The 15,476-nt window shown below is 41.9% G+C and overlaps 2 protein-coding genes across 10 annotated transcripts in view; one reads left to right on the top strand and one right to left on the bottom strand.

Annotated features, from left to right (window-relative positions):
• Positions 1–15,476, top strand: part of UEVLD (UEV and lactate/malate dehyrogenase domains) — a 65,119-nt gene that overhangs the window by 22,587 nt on the left and 27,056 nt on the right. For all 9 annotated transcript variants that reach the window (XM_074401209.1, XM_003919894.4, XM_074401214.1 and 6 more), the window contains one exon: positions 4,540–4,642. In XM_074401209.1, the coding sequence (XP_074257310.1) occupies positions 4,540–4,642 (103 nt within the window). The remainder of the gene's footprint in view (positions 1–4,539; positions 4,643–15,476) is intronic.
• LOC120364675 (ubiquitin-conjugating enzyme E2 N) lies at positions 13,942–14,565 on the bottom strand. Its single transcript, XM_039471339.2, has one exon. It carries the CDS (start codon positions 14,520–14,522, stop codon positions 14,064–14,066), a length of 459 nt encoding a protein of 152 aa, XP_039327273.1. The 5' UTR covers positions 14,523–14,565; the 3' UTR covers positions 13,942–14,063.

Below are 15,476 nucleotides of genomic sequence, written 5' to 3'. Positions count from 1 at the left end.
TTCAGTGGTGCAATCTCGGCTTACTGCACCCTCTGTCTCCCCAGCTCAAGCCATCCTCCCACATCAGCCTCCCAAGTAGCTGGACCTACAGATGCCTGCCACCATCCCACTAATTCTTATAATTTTTGTAGAGTCAGGGTTTCACCATGTTTCCCAGGCTGGTCTTGAATTCCTGGGCTCAAGCAGTCCTCCCGCCTTAGCCTCCCAAAGTGCTGGGAGGATAAGCATGCTCCACTGCACCTAGCCTGGTTTGCCTAATTTTAAAAAACAGTACAAGTGAGTCAGAGAGCATGAATGGTTTTTATAGCACTTAATTGCCAGATTGCAGAACTAATTTATGCTGCTAATAACATGCACATCAGCCTGATTTTTGACATCCCTAACAGTCCTGAGTTTTATTTGTTTTATTTGTAATTATTTGCCTTTTTTTTTTTTTTTTCGGTAAGCACAGGAAGGCATCTGAAAAGTCATGGTTTTCCGTTTTTGTTTTTGAGGCAGGCTCTCTCTCTGTCACCCAGGTTGAGGTTGGAATACTGGTGCAATCATGGTTCACTGCCGACTCTACCTCCTGGGCTTAAGAGACCTTCCCACCTCAGCCTCCTGAGTAGCTGGGACCACAGGGGTGTGCCACTACACCTAGCTAATTTTTTATTTTTTGGTAGAGGTGGGTCTCCCTATGTTGTCTAGATTGGTCTTGAACTCCTGGTTTGGACTGTCTGCCTTGGCCTCCCAAAGTGCTGGGATTACAGGCATGAGTCACTGCTCCTGGCCATGTTTTAAACTGTTAGAATATTCTCACTGTTATTATTTGTCTGTGAATTGTCTGAGTAGAAAATTTGCCATTTTTTGGCTGGGCCTGATTGTTTACACCTGTACTCCCAGCACTTTGGGAGGCCAAGGCAGGAGAATTGTTTGACCCCATGAGTTTGAGGCCAGCCTGAACATGACGAGATCCCCATTTCTACAATTTTTTTGTTGGGGAGATGGAGTCTCGCTCCGTCTTCCAGGCTGGAGTGCAGTGCTGCTATCTCAGCTAACTGCAACCTTTGCCCCCTGGGTTCAAGTGATTCTCCTACCTCAGCCTCTCAAGTAGCTGGGATTACAGGTGCATGCCACCACACCCAGCTAATTTTTGTATTTTTAGTAGAGTTGGGGTTTTGCTGTGTTGGTCAGGCTGGTCTCGAACTCCTGACCTCAGGTGATCTTCCCGCCTTGACCTCCCAAAGTGCTGGGATTACAGGCCTGAACCACCACGCCTGGCCTCAAAATCTGCATTTTGATAAAGTCCCTGGTGATCTATATGCTTCACTGAATACATGGTGACATAGTAAAGCTTTTTCAATCTCTGCTATAAACCACTATATTATATTGTCTCAATGTTGCTGGTGAACATTTTGTTGTTTCTAGTCTTATGAATATCCTTATATATATTGTGTTGTTTTACACGTACTGATAAATTTGTAGGATGATTTCTATAAATGAATTGATGGATTCAAGGGGTTAATGTTTTAAATTTTTTATAGGAAATTGTTAAATTATCTTTTATTAATTATACCAGTTTATTCTCATACCTATAATATGTAAGAATACTTATTTTCCCACAACTACTGCTAAACTTTTGGATTTTTTTTGTGTCTTGTAAATGAAAATGGTAACTCATAGTTTTCTTTCTTCTTATGTGTATGGTTAGCAATAAAATAATAATTATGTTTTAGAGAGGATTACTATATGCCAGCCCTGTGTCACATAATTAATCCTTACAACCACATAAAGTAAGGCCGAATTCAGCCACTATCCCATGTTACATAGCTAATAAATTGTGTAAAAGGGTGGTTTTCTTTCTTCTTCTTCTTTTTTTTTTTTTTTTTTTTTTTTTGAGAGTCTCACTTTGTCACCCAGGCTGGAGTGCAGTGGTGTGATCTCAGCTCATTGCCGCCTCTGCCTCCCGGATTCAAGCGATTCTGCTTCAGCTTCCCAAGTAGCTGAGATTACAGGCAACCACCACCACGCCCAGCTAATTTTTGTATTTTTAATAGAGATGGGATTTCACTATGTGGGCCAGGTTGGCCTTGAACTCCTGACCTCAGGTGATCCGCCTGCCTCTGCCTCCCAAAGTGCTGTGATTACAAGCATGAGCCACCATGCCAGGCCTTGTGTATGTGTGTGTGGGGGGGGGTTTGCCACATTGCCCAGGCTAGTCTGAAACTCCTGGGCTCAAGCCTATGCCCACCTTGTCCTTCCAAAGTGCTGGGATTACAGGTGTGAACCACCGTGCCCAGCCAGGGTTGTTTTCTTAAAACATTACACTTTCTACTTGATAGTCTGATGGATCTTTGGGTACTTTTGCCCATGAATCCTAAAATAGGAGAGATCATCAAATCTCCTACTACTTTGGAGAAAGACCTTCCACAAAAGTAAACTGATTTTTAGGGGTTTCCATACTGTTATTTTCAGTCAGCCCACTGGGCCACCCAATTTACAGGCACATGGAGTATTTTCCATGAGGTCTTTGGAGGGTACCACATAATGGGATTTGATTTTAGATTTTATAGCTATTACACTTTTTTTTCTTTTTTTTTATTGCATTTTAGGTTTTGGGGTACATGTGAAGAACATGCAAGTTTGTTTCATAGGTACACACATGGCAGTGTGGTTTGCTGCCTTCCTTCCCCTCACCTGTATCTGTCATTTCTCCCTATGCTATCTCCTCCCACCTCTCCACCCCCCGTCCCTCCCCCATTCCCCCCGCAACGGACCCCAGTGTGTAGTGCTCCTCTCCCTGTGTCCATGTGTTCTCATTGTTCAACACCTGCCTATGAGTGAGAACATATGGTGTTTGATTTTCTGCTCTTGTATTACACTTTTTTAAAAAGAAAAAGCTGGCATTATTTTTTAACTTTTCTGCTAGAAATAAGACATCCAAATAGACCCAAAAGTCACTGTGAGCTCTGTCAGAATGAAAATGATAGTATCAAAATGGAAACATAAATGAAGAGCAGTAACAGAAGTATTGAGTGTACCAGGTCACCTTTATTAACACATACCATTAAAAGAACGCTGCAAGGGCTGGGCATGGTGGCTCATGCCTGTAATGCCAGCACTTTGGGAGGACAAGGAGGGCAGATCACTTGACGTCAGGAGTTTGAGACCAGCCTGGCCAACATAGTGAAACCCCATATCTACCGAAAATATTTTTTAAAAATTAGTTGGGTGTGGTGGTGTGCGCCTGTAATTCCAGCTACTCAGGAGACTGAGGCAAGAGAATTGCTTGAATCTGGAAGGCGGAGGTTGTGTTGAGCTGAGATAGTGCCATGCCACTTCAGTCTGGGTGACAGAGCAAGACTCCTTAAAAAAAAAACAAACAAAAAACCTGCAGGGCCGGGCACAGTGGCTCACACCTGTAATCCCAACACACTTTGGGAGACCAAGGCGGGCACGTCACCTGAGGTCAGGAGTTCGTGATCAGTCTGGCCAACATGGTGACACCCCATCTCTACTAAAAATACAAAATGAGCTGGGCATGGTGGCACATGCCTGTAATCCCAGCTACTTGGGAGGCTGAGGCAAGAGAATCGCTTGAACCCGGGAGGCGGAGTTGCAGCGAGCCAAGATTGTGCCATTGCACTCCAGCCAGGGTGACAAGAATGAAACTCTGTCTCAAAAGAAACCTGCAATCTGTGACTTCTGAGTTAAGCCCTGTTACAGCTTTTAGTAGTCAGACCTAAAAGATTACATTATTGAAGTTCATAGTTTTTTGTTGTTTTTTTTTTGAGATAGAGTCTACCTCTGTTGCCCAGGCTGGAGTGCAGTGGGACAATCTTGGCTCACTGCAATCTCTGCCTCCTGAGTTCAAGTGATCCTCCTGCCTCAGCCTCCCAAGCAGCTGGGATTACAAGCATATGCCACCATGCCCAGATAGCTTTTGTTTTGTTTTTTGTTTTTGTTTTTTTTTTTGAGATGGAGTCTTGCTCTGTTGCCAGGCTGGAGTACAGTGGCACCATCTCTGCTCACTGCAACCTCCACCTCCCAGGTTCAAGTGATTCTCCTGCCTTAGCTTCCTGAGTAGCTGGGACTACAGGCACATGCCACCACACCTAGCTAATTTTTTGTATTTTTAATAGAGACGGGGTTTCACCATTTTGGCCCAGATGGTCTCAATCTCTTGGCCTCATGACCTGCCCGCCTCAGCCTCCCAAAGTGCTGGGATTACAGGTGTGAGCCACCATGCCCAGCCTAGTTTTTGTATTTTTAGTAGTTACAGGGTTTCTTCATATTGGCCAGGCTGGTCTCGCACTGCTAACCTCAGGTGATCCACCTGCCTTGGCCTCCCAAAGTGCTGGGATTACAGGTGTGGGCCACTAGGCCTGGCCGAAGTTCATTTCTTGCTTGTATGTCACTTTTATTGCTATTGTGTTGCTTATTCTTCTTAAGACAGTGTATGAGGCCTGTTTATTGTCCTTTTGTTCACATTGTTGAATGAATTTAAATGGAGTCATTGGCCGTGTTCAGTGTAATGTTGTTCTTTTTCTTATTGTACAGGGCATTGCAGATAGGCTGGTCCTCTTAGACCTCTCAGAAGGGACTAAAGGAGGCATGATGGACCTTGAAATCTTCAACCTTCGTAATGTGGAGATCAGTAAAGGTCTGGTTATTCAGCTTAAAGATGTTTGCCTTATTAGCTTTTATTTTTGACTCCTAGAATGTTAATGCTGAAAAGGACCTTAAAGATCACCTAGTCCAAGTCTCTCATTTTACATATTGGGAAACTTAAGATTCAAATAAGTTAAATGACTTACCCAAAGTCATACAGATGTTTTAACTGATTATATTAATAAGAATCAAATGAGAACTTAATTCAGATTCATTCAGATTGGTCAGAAGGAGTTATTCTTTGTTTTTGACTTATACCTCACGATAAATTTATCTCTGATTGCCTCTTTTCTTCGAATATATTGGTTAAGAGAATTGGTTTTAGAGTTCCCCAGATAGACGTTTCCATCCGTGCTCTGCCATGATAGCTCTGACATTTGTCAGACTGTGTACTCTCTCAAACTTCAGTTTTCTCATTTATAAAGTAGAAATAATACGTGCCTCTTGGTTTATAGCAAAGTGCTAAATCAAGAAAAAGAAAAAAAAAGTTAGTGGGTGTGGTGACTCATGACTATAGTACCAGCTATCTGAGAGGCTGAGGCAGAAGGATCACTTGAGTCCAGGAGCTGCATTGCACTTGGATTGTGACTGTCAATAGCCACTGCACTCCAGCCTGGGCAACATAATATTCAGTTTACATTCATTGCACTAAAAATATATTTTTGAAATAAATTTTAATAATAACAAAAAGAATTTCTATATCAGTAACGTTTGAAATGTTACATTTTCTATCTCTTTTTTTTTTTTTTTGAGTCGGGATTTCACTCTGTCACCCAGGCTGGAGTGCAGTGGCATGATCTCAGCTCACTTGAACCTCCACTTCCCCAGCTCAAGCTGCCCTCCAACCTCACCCTCCCAAGTAGCTGAACTGCAGGCATGTGCCACCACGCCTGGCTAATTTTGTATTTTTAGTAGAGATGGCATTTTGCCTTATTGCCCAGGGTGGTCTTGAACTCCTGGACTCAAGTGATTTGCCCACCTCAGCCTCCCAAAGTACTAGGATTACAGGCATGAGCTATCTCACCCTGCCCTAGCTCGTTTTTTAATTAAAAAATGTGTGTGTATTTTATGTACATAAAATATTGGTATAGACATATTTATGTAGGTAAATACCATATTTGGGGATGTGGAGTTAAAAATACTTTACCAAGGATGCATGATCCAAAAAGAAAAAAGGCCACTGAACTAGAATAAACATTTCCTAAAGCCTTTCTACCAAGTTATAGCTAAGGTCCGATTATAACATGCTATAGTTGTTTGGCTTTCCTTTGCCTTTCCTTAGGTCCCCTGTATTCCTTGACAGTGTTTCCAAATAATATATAAAGACATACAGTATCACAGACCTCAATAAACTAAAAAAATGGTAGTCAGAAAAGTTGTACTTATCAGTTGTAAAAGTTAGGTATAATTTTAATAAGCCTTTGGCTGCCTGTAGGATACAGTGAGTTCATTTTTCTTCTCTGAAAAGAGTACCATAATTGCTTTAAGGATCTTTTTGTAGGTCTGTGTAGAAGTATTTGGGGAGCTGGATATTTCTCTTGTGCCCATCATTTTCAGGTACTGAAGTTCTTAAGGGATCTCTTAACTTTTCCAGATCACTTTAGGAGACACTTCAGTAGATGGCCTCTAGAGGTTGTGAGGCCATGTAGGACCTGAAGAAATTGTTTATTCCTGTGTGTCTCATTAGCCATGAGTAACTATTGCTGCAGATAATTGAAAGACTAGAATCCTTGGAATAGATGTATAATACATGGTGCTTGCCACCAAGTAGGGAGTCAGTAATTATCTGTTGCATGTTTAATCAGTGTGGGACAACTTTCATTCATGTTCCCTTCATTAATTGTGGTTGTACATTTTTTTTTTTAAGAGACAAGATTTTGCTCTGTGGTCCAAGCTGGAGTTCAGTGGTGCCACCATAGCTCATTGTAACGTCAGACTCCTGGGTTCAAGTGATCCTCCTACCTCAGCCTCCTAGGTAGCTTGGGCTACAGGGATGTGCCACCATGCCTGGTGAATTTATTTTTATTTTTGCAGAGACAGGCTCTCGCTATGTTGCCCAGAGTGGTCTTAAACTCCTGGCCTCAAGCAGTCCTCCTGCCTCAGCCTCATGAGTAGCTGAGACTACAGGTACATGCCATGATACCCAGCTTGGTTGAACATTTCTGATAGCATTTAATTTAATTACTGTTAGATGAAGTAATTTTATTTATTTATTTGGTTTGTTTTTTTAGACAGTGTCTCATTCTGTTGCCCAGGTTGGAGGGCAGTGGAACAATCATGGCTCACCGCAGCCTTGATCTACCAGGCTCAAGTGATTCTCCTATCTCAGCCTGCCAAGTAGCTGGGACCACAGGCATGCGCCACCAAGCCGACTAATTTTTTTATTTTTTGTAGAGACAGGGTCTCACTATGTTGTCAAGGCTGGTCTTAAACTCCTGGGTTCAAGCTATCCTCCCTACTGGGCCTCCTAAGGTGCTGGGATTACAGGCACGAGCCACTATACCTATCCTTAGATGAAGTCATTTAAAATGTAATATTACTGACTTCTCATAAACATACTTTGTGATATGGAGAAGCACATTAGTAATTTGGGAATTGAAGCTCATTTGGAAATTTTAGTAATGCCCCATCTTTTTTTTCTTTCTTTCTTTTTTTTTTTTTTTTTTTTTTTTTTGAGACGGAGTTTCGCTCTTGTTACCCAGGCTGGAGTGCAATGGCGTGATCTGGGCTCACCGCAACCTCCGCCTCCTGGGTTCAGGCAATTCTCCTGTCTCAGCCTCATGAGTAGCTGGGATTACAGGCACGCACAACCATGGCCAGCTAATTTTTTGTATTTTTAGTAGAGACGGGGTTTCACCTTGTTGACCAGGATGGTCTCGATCTCTTGACCTCGTGATCCACCCGCCTCGGCCTCCCAAAGTGCTGGGATTACAGGCTTGAGCCACCGCGCCCGGCTTAGTAATGCCCCATCTTAACACACATAGCTGATTGCAGCTGATCATTTGGTGTCTTTTTAAATAGCTACTGTAACATTTTGGGGAGGGATATGTGTATATACATGTGAGCATGCAAATTTACATACAAATACATACATAAACAAACAGTTATGCTTGTGTATATACAGACAATCTAGAGAAATACTAAGAAACTGTTAGAAGGTTGGGTGCAGTGGTTCATGCCTATAATCCCAGCACTTCGAGAGGCCATGGCAGGTGGATCACCCGAGGTCAGGAGTTCAGGATCAGCCTGGCCAACACAGTGAAACACCATCTCTATTAAAACTACAAAAAATTAGCCAGGCATGTAATCCCAACTACTTGAGAGGCTGAGGCAGGAGAATCGCTTGAACCTGGTAGGCGGCAGTTGCAGTGAGCTGAGATCACGCCATTGCATTCCAGCCTGGGCAACAAGAGCAAAAACTCTGTCTCAGAAAAAAAAAAAAAAGAAAGAAAGAAACTGTTAAGAGTAGTTGTTTCAGGAGTCATTTTTAGTAGAGACAGGGTTTCTCCATTTTGGTCAGGCTGGTCTTGAACTCCTAACCTCAGTTGATCCACCCGCCTCGGCCTCCCAAAGTGCTGGGATTATAGGCATGAATCACTGCACCCAGTCCTTTTGTCTTTTTATTGTACTCAAATACACATACACATAACATAAAATTTACCGTTGGTGACTTTAAGTACTCATTCACAATGTTGTGCAACTACCACCACTAATTTCCAGCATTTTCACCACCCCAAAAGGAAGCTCTGTACACGTTGAGCAATCAGTCTCCATTTTCTCTTCTCCCAGGTTCTGGCAACTACTAATCTGTCTGTTCTATGGATTTTCCTCTACTAGCTATATTATATAAATGGAATCATATAGTATGTGACTTTTGTGTCACTTCACATAATGTTTTCAAGGTACATCCGTATTGTGGCTTGTGTCAGTACATCATTCATTTTTGTGGCTAAGTAATGTTTCTTCAAATGGATATACCACATTTTATTTACCCATTTATCAGTTAATGGACCTCCAGTTGCACTTTTTCACTGTTGCAACTAGTGCTATATGAACATTCATGTACAAGTTTTCTTAATACCTCTTTTTGGTTCTTTTGGATATATACCCAAAAGTGAAATTGCTCGGTTATATGGTAATTTGATATTTAACTTATTAAGGAATTAATTCTATATTTTTGAAGATCTTTGTTAACAACACATATAGTTCTAAGTAACTTAATTTCTATGAACAGGTTCATGCATAATATTCCATCATATGAATGACTGTGTTTTCTTTTCTTCTTTTTTTTTTTTTTTTGAGACAAAGTCTTGCTGTGATGCCCAGGCTGGAGTTCAGTGGAACAATCTCAGCCTACTCCAACCTTCACTTCTGAGTTCAGGCTATTCTTCTGCCTCAGCCTCCCAAGTAACTGGGATTACAGGAGCGTGCCACCATGCTCAGCTAATTTTGTTTGTTTGTTTGAAAAGGAATCTCACTCTCTTGCTCAGGCTAGAGTACAGTGGCGCAGTGTGAGCTCTCTGCAACCTCCACCTCCAGGTTCAAGTGATTCTCTCGTCTCAGCCTCCCAAATAGCTGGGATTACAGGTGTGCACCACCATGCCCGACTAATTTTTGTATTTTTAGTAGAGATGGGGTTTCATGTTCGTCAGGCTGGTCTCGAACTCCTGACCTCAGGTTGTCTGCCTGCCTCAGCGCCCCAAAGTGCTGGGATTATAGGCAGGAACTGCCACACCTAGCCCATTGTATTTTCTTTAACCAGTCTCCTTTGGATAAAAATTTAGGTGGTGGTTGTTGTTGTTGTTGTTGTTGTTGTTGTGTGTGTGTGTGTCTGTCTGTCTGTCTGTGTACGTGTATGATCACAAAATCTCTGGAGAACATTGTAGTGCAAAAATACTTGTGTATTTCTCCAAGTATAACTGGTGGGATAAAGTAGAATTACTTTATCAAAAGGTATGCAGGTGCAGTGGATTATGCTTGTAATCCCAGCACTTTGGGAGGCCAAGGCAGGCGGATTGAGTTCAGGAGTTCGAGACTAGCCTGGCCAACATGGCAAAACCCTGTCTCTACTGAAAATACAAAAATTAGGTGGTACATGGTGGCTCATGCCTATAATTTGCACTTTGGGAGGCAAAGGTGGGTGGATCGCCTGAGGTCAGGAGTTTGAGACCAGACTGGCCAACATGACAAAACTCTGTCTCTACTAAAAATAATAAAAATCAGCTGGGCATGGTGGTGGGCACCTATAATCCCAGTGACTTGGGAGGCTGAGGCAGGAGAATTACTTGAACCCTGGAAGTAGAGGTTGCAGTGAGCCAAGATTACGCCATTGCACTCTAGCCTGGGCAACAAGAGCAAAACTCTGTCTAAAAAAAATACAAAAATACAAAAATTAGCTGGGCATGGTGATTAGCACCTGTAATCCCAGCTACTTAGGAGGCTGAGGCAGGAGAATCACTTGAACCCAGGAGGCAGAGGTTGCAGTGAGCCGAGATCATGCCACTGTACCCCAGCCAGAGTGACAGAGTCACTGTCTCAAAAAAAAAAAAAAGGTATTTCTTTTTAAAATTTATAGTTTTTAAGGTCTCCAGATGAATAAAAATAAAAATAAAACTTATAGTATTAAATTGTCCCCAAAGAGGCTGCACCAGTTTATACTCTCACCAACAGTATGTGAACATTCCTGTTTCTTTTCTTTCATGTTCTCTTATTCTATATTAAATATAGCTAATGGAATAACTAGTTAATGACACTATTTTACTCAGGTCATTTCTTGGCTGAAGACATATTATGTTTATCTCTTACTCCTTAATAATAGCATACACATACACACACACATACACTCTCTCTCTCTCTCTCTCTCTCTCTCTCTCTTACTTCTTACTCCAATTTACAGATGAAGCAAGTAAGACTCAGATTTTTAGTTAGGCTACACAATTAGTCAGAGACTGAGTTGGAGTTTCAAATGTACACCTGTTACCAATTTCTTATGATTCATTCCAGAAATAGCCTTTGCATATACAAATATAAATGTTTATGTGTGCAGGTAGGTGTGTGTGTATAGAGAAAAAGAATTATAAAGTAAAAAATAAGTCATTGTTGACATAATGGAACAAAATAAACTGTGCTCAGGAGACAGTGGTTCTTAAGACATGTTTATGGGTTGATCACTTTTTTTTGCTTGAGACAGTCACTCTGCTGCCCAGAATGGAGTACAGTGGCATGATCTTAGCTCACTGCAACCTCTGCCTCCCAGGTTCAAGCATTGCTTGTGCCCCAGCCTCCCAAGTAGCTGAAATTACAGTTGTACGCCACCAAACTCGCTAATTTTTTTTTTTTTGAGACAGAGTTTGACTCTTGTCACACAGGCTGGAGTACAGTGGTGCAATCTCGGCTCACTGCAACCTCCGCCACCTGGGTTCAAGTGATTCTCCTGCTTCAGCCTCTCGAGTAGCTGGGATTAGGTGCCCACCACCATGCCTAGCTAATTTTTTTATTTTTAGTAGATATGGGGTTTCACCATGTTGCCTCCAACTCCTGAACTTAGGTTCCACCTGCCTCAGCCTCCTAAAGTACTGGGATTACAGGTATGAACCACACCTGCTGGCTTGATCGCTTGTGTCAGAATCACCTGAGGTGCTTATTAAAATTATAGATCTCGGCCAGGCATGGTGGCTAATGCCTGTAATCCCAGTACTTTGGGAGGCCAAGGCAGGCAGATCATATGGTCAAGAGTTCGAGAACAATCTGGCCAACATAGTGAAACGCACCTGTAATCCCAGCTACTTAGGAGGCTGAGGCTGGAGAATCGGGTGAACCTGGGAGGTTGAGGTTGCAGTGAGCAGAGATCATGCCATTGCACTCCAGCTTAGGTGACAGTTTGAGACTCCATCTCAAAACAAAAAACAGAAAACAAAAAAAAATCACTATGGATCTCTAGCTTCTTTCCCAGGCCTTCAGATTTTGAATTTCTAGAGGTCAAACCTGGGAATCTACATGTTAGACAGTTATCTCAAGTAGTTCTTATATTCATTAAAAGCAATATTTTTCAAATTGTGACTTGTGATGCAATAGTAGATTGTGAAATTAGGATAGTGGATTATGAGCAGCATTTTATAAAAGATGAGCTAGACAGAAGAGAAAATACCAGAGCATATATGGTAAAGGTGTTTTTGGTAGTGTTTTTGTGATAGTTTACATACATCCCTACACATATGATGTGTATTGGGTTGTGATATGAAATATTTCTCATAACACAAGTTATGAGCTGGGCACTGTGATATGTGCCTCTACTCCCAGCTACATCAGAGGCTGAGGCTGGAGGATCGTTTTAAGTCCATTAGTTCAAAACCAGCCTGGGCAGCATAGTGAGATCTTGTCTCTTAAAAAGAAGTTTGAAGTTCACTGTATTGAATTTGAGAATCATTGATTTTATCACGAGCTTTCCTCCCTCCCACTTAACTCCAGGTAAATACTCTCTCATACTTAGCTTTAACTTGTCTGTCTTACTTGCTCTTCGTAGTTCCTTACAGCCTGAGTTACCTTCTCCCTAGGAAACCTTCAAGAGTAACCCTTTTGGCAGATCACTCATTATTCTTCGTGCTCCTGGTATTGATGTCTGCAATTTGTATTGTATCATTTTTTTTTTTTATCTTACTGTGAAATTTTATCAATAGACCTACTGTTTATTCTGTAGACAATCCTATCTAAAGATAGTGATAGGCATAAGATACCAAGTTCATGGCCTTAGTTTACCACATAGAATAAATCTTGGAAAGTCTCAGCATTCTTTTTTTTTTTTTACACAGAGTTTTGCTGTGGCACCCAGGCTGTAGTTCTGTGGGACAGTCTTGGCTCTCTGCTGACAGGTGATATGCCCACCTCGGCCTCCCAGAGTGCTGGGATTAAGGTGTAAGCCACTGCGTCCAGCCTCAGCATTCTTCGTAGAACTCCAAAACCAGCTCACTGCCACAGTAATGATTAAAACATGCACCTAAACTGACGAGTGATTTCCTACCTTATTTAAATATGAATATCCTCATTTAACATTTTTTAAATCTGCACGTTTCACCATAAAAAAATCCCTTCTATTCATTGACGAAAACATGCCCAAAGCTACTATTAATTCATTCATTGGGGGTTTTCCCCTCCAAAAGAAGATAGGATTTTTGTGGGTTTTTTTGTTTTTGTTTTTGAGATGGGGTCTCATTCTGTCACCCAGGCTGGAGTGCAGTGGCGAGATCTTAGCTCACTGCAACCTCTGCCTCCTGGATTCAAGGGATTTTCCTGCTTCAGCCTACCTAGTAGCTGGGACTACAGGCATGCGCCACCATGCCTGACCATTATTTTTATTCTTATTTTTATTTTTTGAGACAGTCTCGCTCTGTTGCCCAGGCTGGAGTGTAATAGCGTTGATCTTGGCTCACTGCCGCCACCACCTCCACCTCCCGGGTTCAAGCAATGCAGTTCTCCTGCCTTGGCCTCCTGAGTAGCTAGGATTACAGGTGTGCACCACCACACCTGGCTAATTTTCGTATTTAGTAGAGATGGGGTTTTACCAAGTTGTCCAGCCTGGTCTCAAACTCCTGGCCTCAAGTGATCCACCTGCCTTGGCCTCCCAAAGTATTGGGATTACAGATGTGAGCCACCATACCAGGCCAAATTTTTGTATTTTTAGTAGAGATGGGGTTTCACCATGTTTTTTTTTTTTTTTTTTTTTTTTTTTTTTTAGAATAACAAAAAATATTTTACTAAAACATAAGATTTACAGAAGTTTCCAGACAAGCCATACAAAATGGTCACAAGCTTTTTTTTGAAGGGGCGAATCTACACTTGACAGCAAAGTCACGATGTTATTAGTGAGGGCTGTGATGTTTGTTTAATGTTCCCATTTTGGTTCAAACAATCAAGCTTGTCCATCTACAGCGTCTAAATAAAGTTAGACTTGGCTAGAGAGCATATTCTAAATAACTGGTTAGCTGCTTTTAACCAATGCAATTAGATCACCATAAAAGGGGGAAAGGAGCCCATAAAATTAAAATAAAACTACCTCCCCCCTCAAAAAAATAAAGAAAAACACCCACACCCCTGCAGCTAACCTGACAACTACCTTCATTCACAGTGCTTTATACTTAAACCAGGATGGGGGAAATGAGTAAAAGCAGGGAGGGGCTGCTGCTTTTAAACGTTTCACAACAATCCAGATGATACTTCTAGCCTCTGCTCATGCTTTACGACAGTGAATCTGGACAAGACATAGATTTGCTAATGTGCATTTAATCACCAAAGGACTGAAGATGTCTGGGCTTTTTTATTCTGTAATGTTTCTAAGACTGTGTCCATTAAATGCAAACAAAAAGGAAGAAGTCTTGGCAGAACAGGAGAAGTGATGCACACTTGATGATCGGATCAGTTTAAATATTATTCATGGCATATAGCCTAGTCCATGCTCTAGCTGTTTCTATGGCTTGGGCTTCGTTGGTCTTCCACTGCTCCGCTACATCATTTGCTAATGGATCATCTGGATTAGGAGCACTTAACAAGGCCTGGATCGATAGCAGAACTGTGCGGATCTGCAGTGCTGGGGACCACTTATCTTTCAAAATATCTAAACATATTCTTCCCAACTTGTCTACATTAGGATGATAAATTTTGGTCATGAAACGTACTTTAGGGGCTGCCATTGGGTATTCTTCTGGAAGGAATAGTTCAAGTTTAAAAGTCCCTCCCTCAAAGGGGGAATCCTGAGGGCCAGCAATGACCACATGAAAATAACGGGCGTTGCTCTCATCTGGTTCTGCTTTGATGCCAGGAACTGGTTCTGCCAGCAAACGCTGGGTTTCTTTGATGATCCTGCGGGGCAGCCCGGCCATCTTGTCAGAACCCGAGTTCGGCCTCTCGGGGTTTCACCATGTTGACCAGGCTGGTTTGAACTCCTGACCTCAAGTGATTCACCCGCCTTGGCCTCCCAAAGTGCTGGGATTACAGGTGCGCCACCACACCTCAGACTTTAGGAAGATTTTTAATAGCTACATCTTCATCTTTTTTTTTTTTTTTTGAGACGGAGTTCGCTCTTGTTACCCAGGCTGGAGTGCAATGGCGTGATCTCAGCTCACCGCAACCTCCGCCTCCTGGGTTCAGGCAATTCTCCTGCCTCAGCCTCCTGAGTAGCTGGGATTACAGGCACACGCCACCATGCCCAGCTAATTTTTTGTATTTTTGGTAGAGACGGGTTTTCACCATGTTGACCAGGATGGTCTCGATCTCTTGACCTCATGATCCACCCGCCTTGGCCTCCCAAAGTGCTGGGATTACAGGCTTGAGCCACCGTGCCCAGCCCAATAGCTACATCTTAGCACAGTTTTCTAGATTAAGAGTCATTATCATTAGTATGAGAGAACACACATTTCTAAAATTTTAGATCATATTAAAAAATAATTTGAAAAGTATAATAATTTTTAGTACTATTAGAATGGTATAATGATATACCAGGGAAATGAAAATATGTGTAGTGTCTTCAGTATATTCCTACTGATAGAGTAGCTCAAATATTTCAAAGCTCTCTCCAGTATTTATGTATCATTATTTGATACAGAGTTTCCTGGTCTTTCAGGATTTTAAATAAATTCACCAGTGTTTTAAAATGAGTTCCTATTTCATTCATCACGTTAGCCTCATAATCTGAGAACAGTAGTATATTAGAGCATGAAGTATTATTTACTGGGTCTTTTGACATAATTTGATAGTCCCTTAGTATAACTGTGACCAGCCTTTGGTTTTTGTATGCTGGGAATACTGTGGACCCCTTGGTGGTGACTGAGCAACCC

Source organism: Saimiri boliviensis, chromosome 6 (assembly GCF_048565385.1).
Source record: "Saimiri boliviensis isolate mSaiBol1 chromosome 6, mSaiBol1.pri, whole genome shotgun sequence".
In the NCBI taxonomy this organism is placed as follows: domain Eukaryota; kingdom Metazoa; phylum Chordata; class Mammalia; order Primates; family Cebidae; genus Saimiri; species Saimiri boliviensis.
The sequence above is the reverse complement of the archived record's forward strand: the minus strand, read 5'-3'. Positions and strand labels throughout refer to the sequence as shown.

Excerpts from the sequence above, each read along its gene's own strand:
- LOC120364675 (XM_039471339.2), bottom strand. The coding sequence starts at position 14,522 with ATGGCCGGGCTGCCCCGCAGGATCATCAAAGAAACCCAGCGTTTGCTG.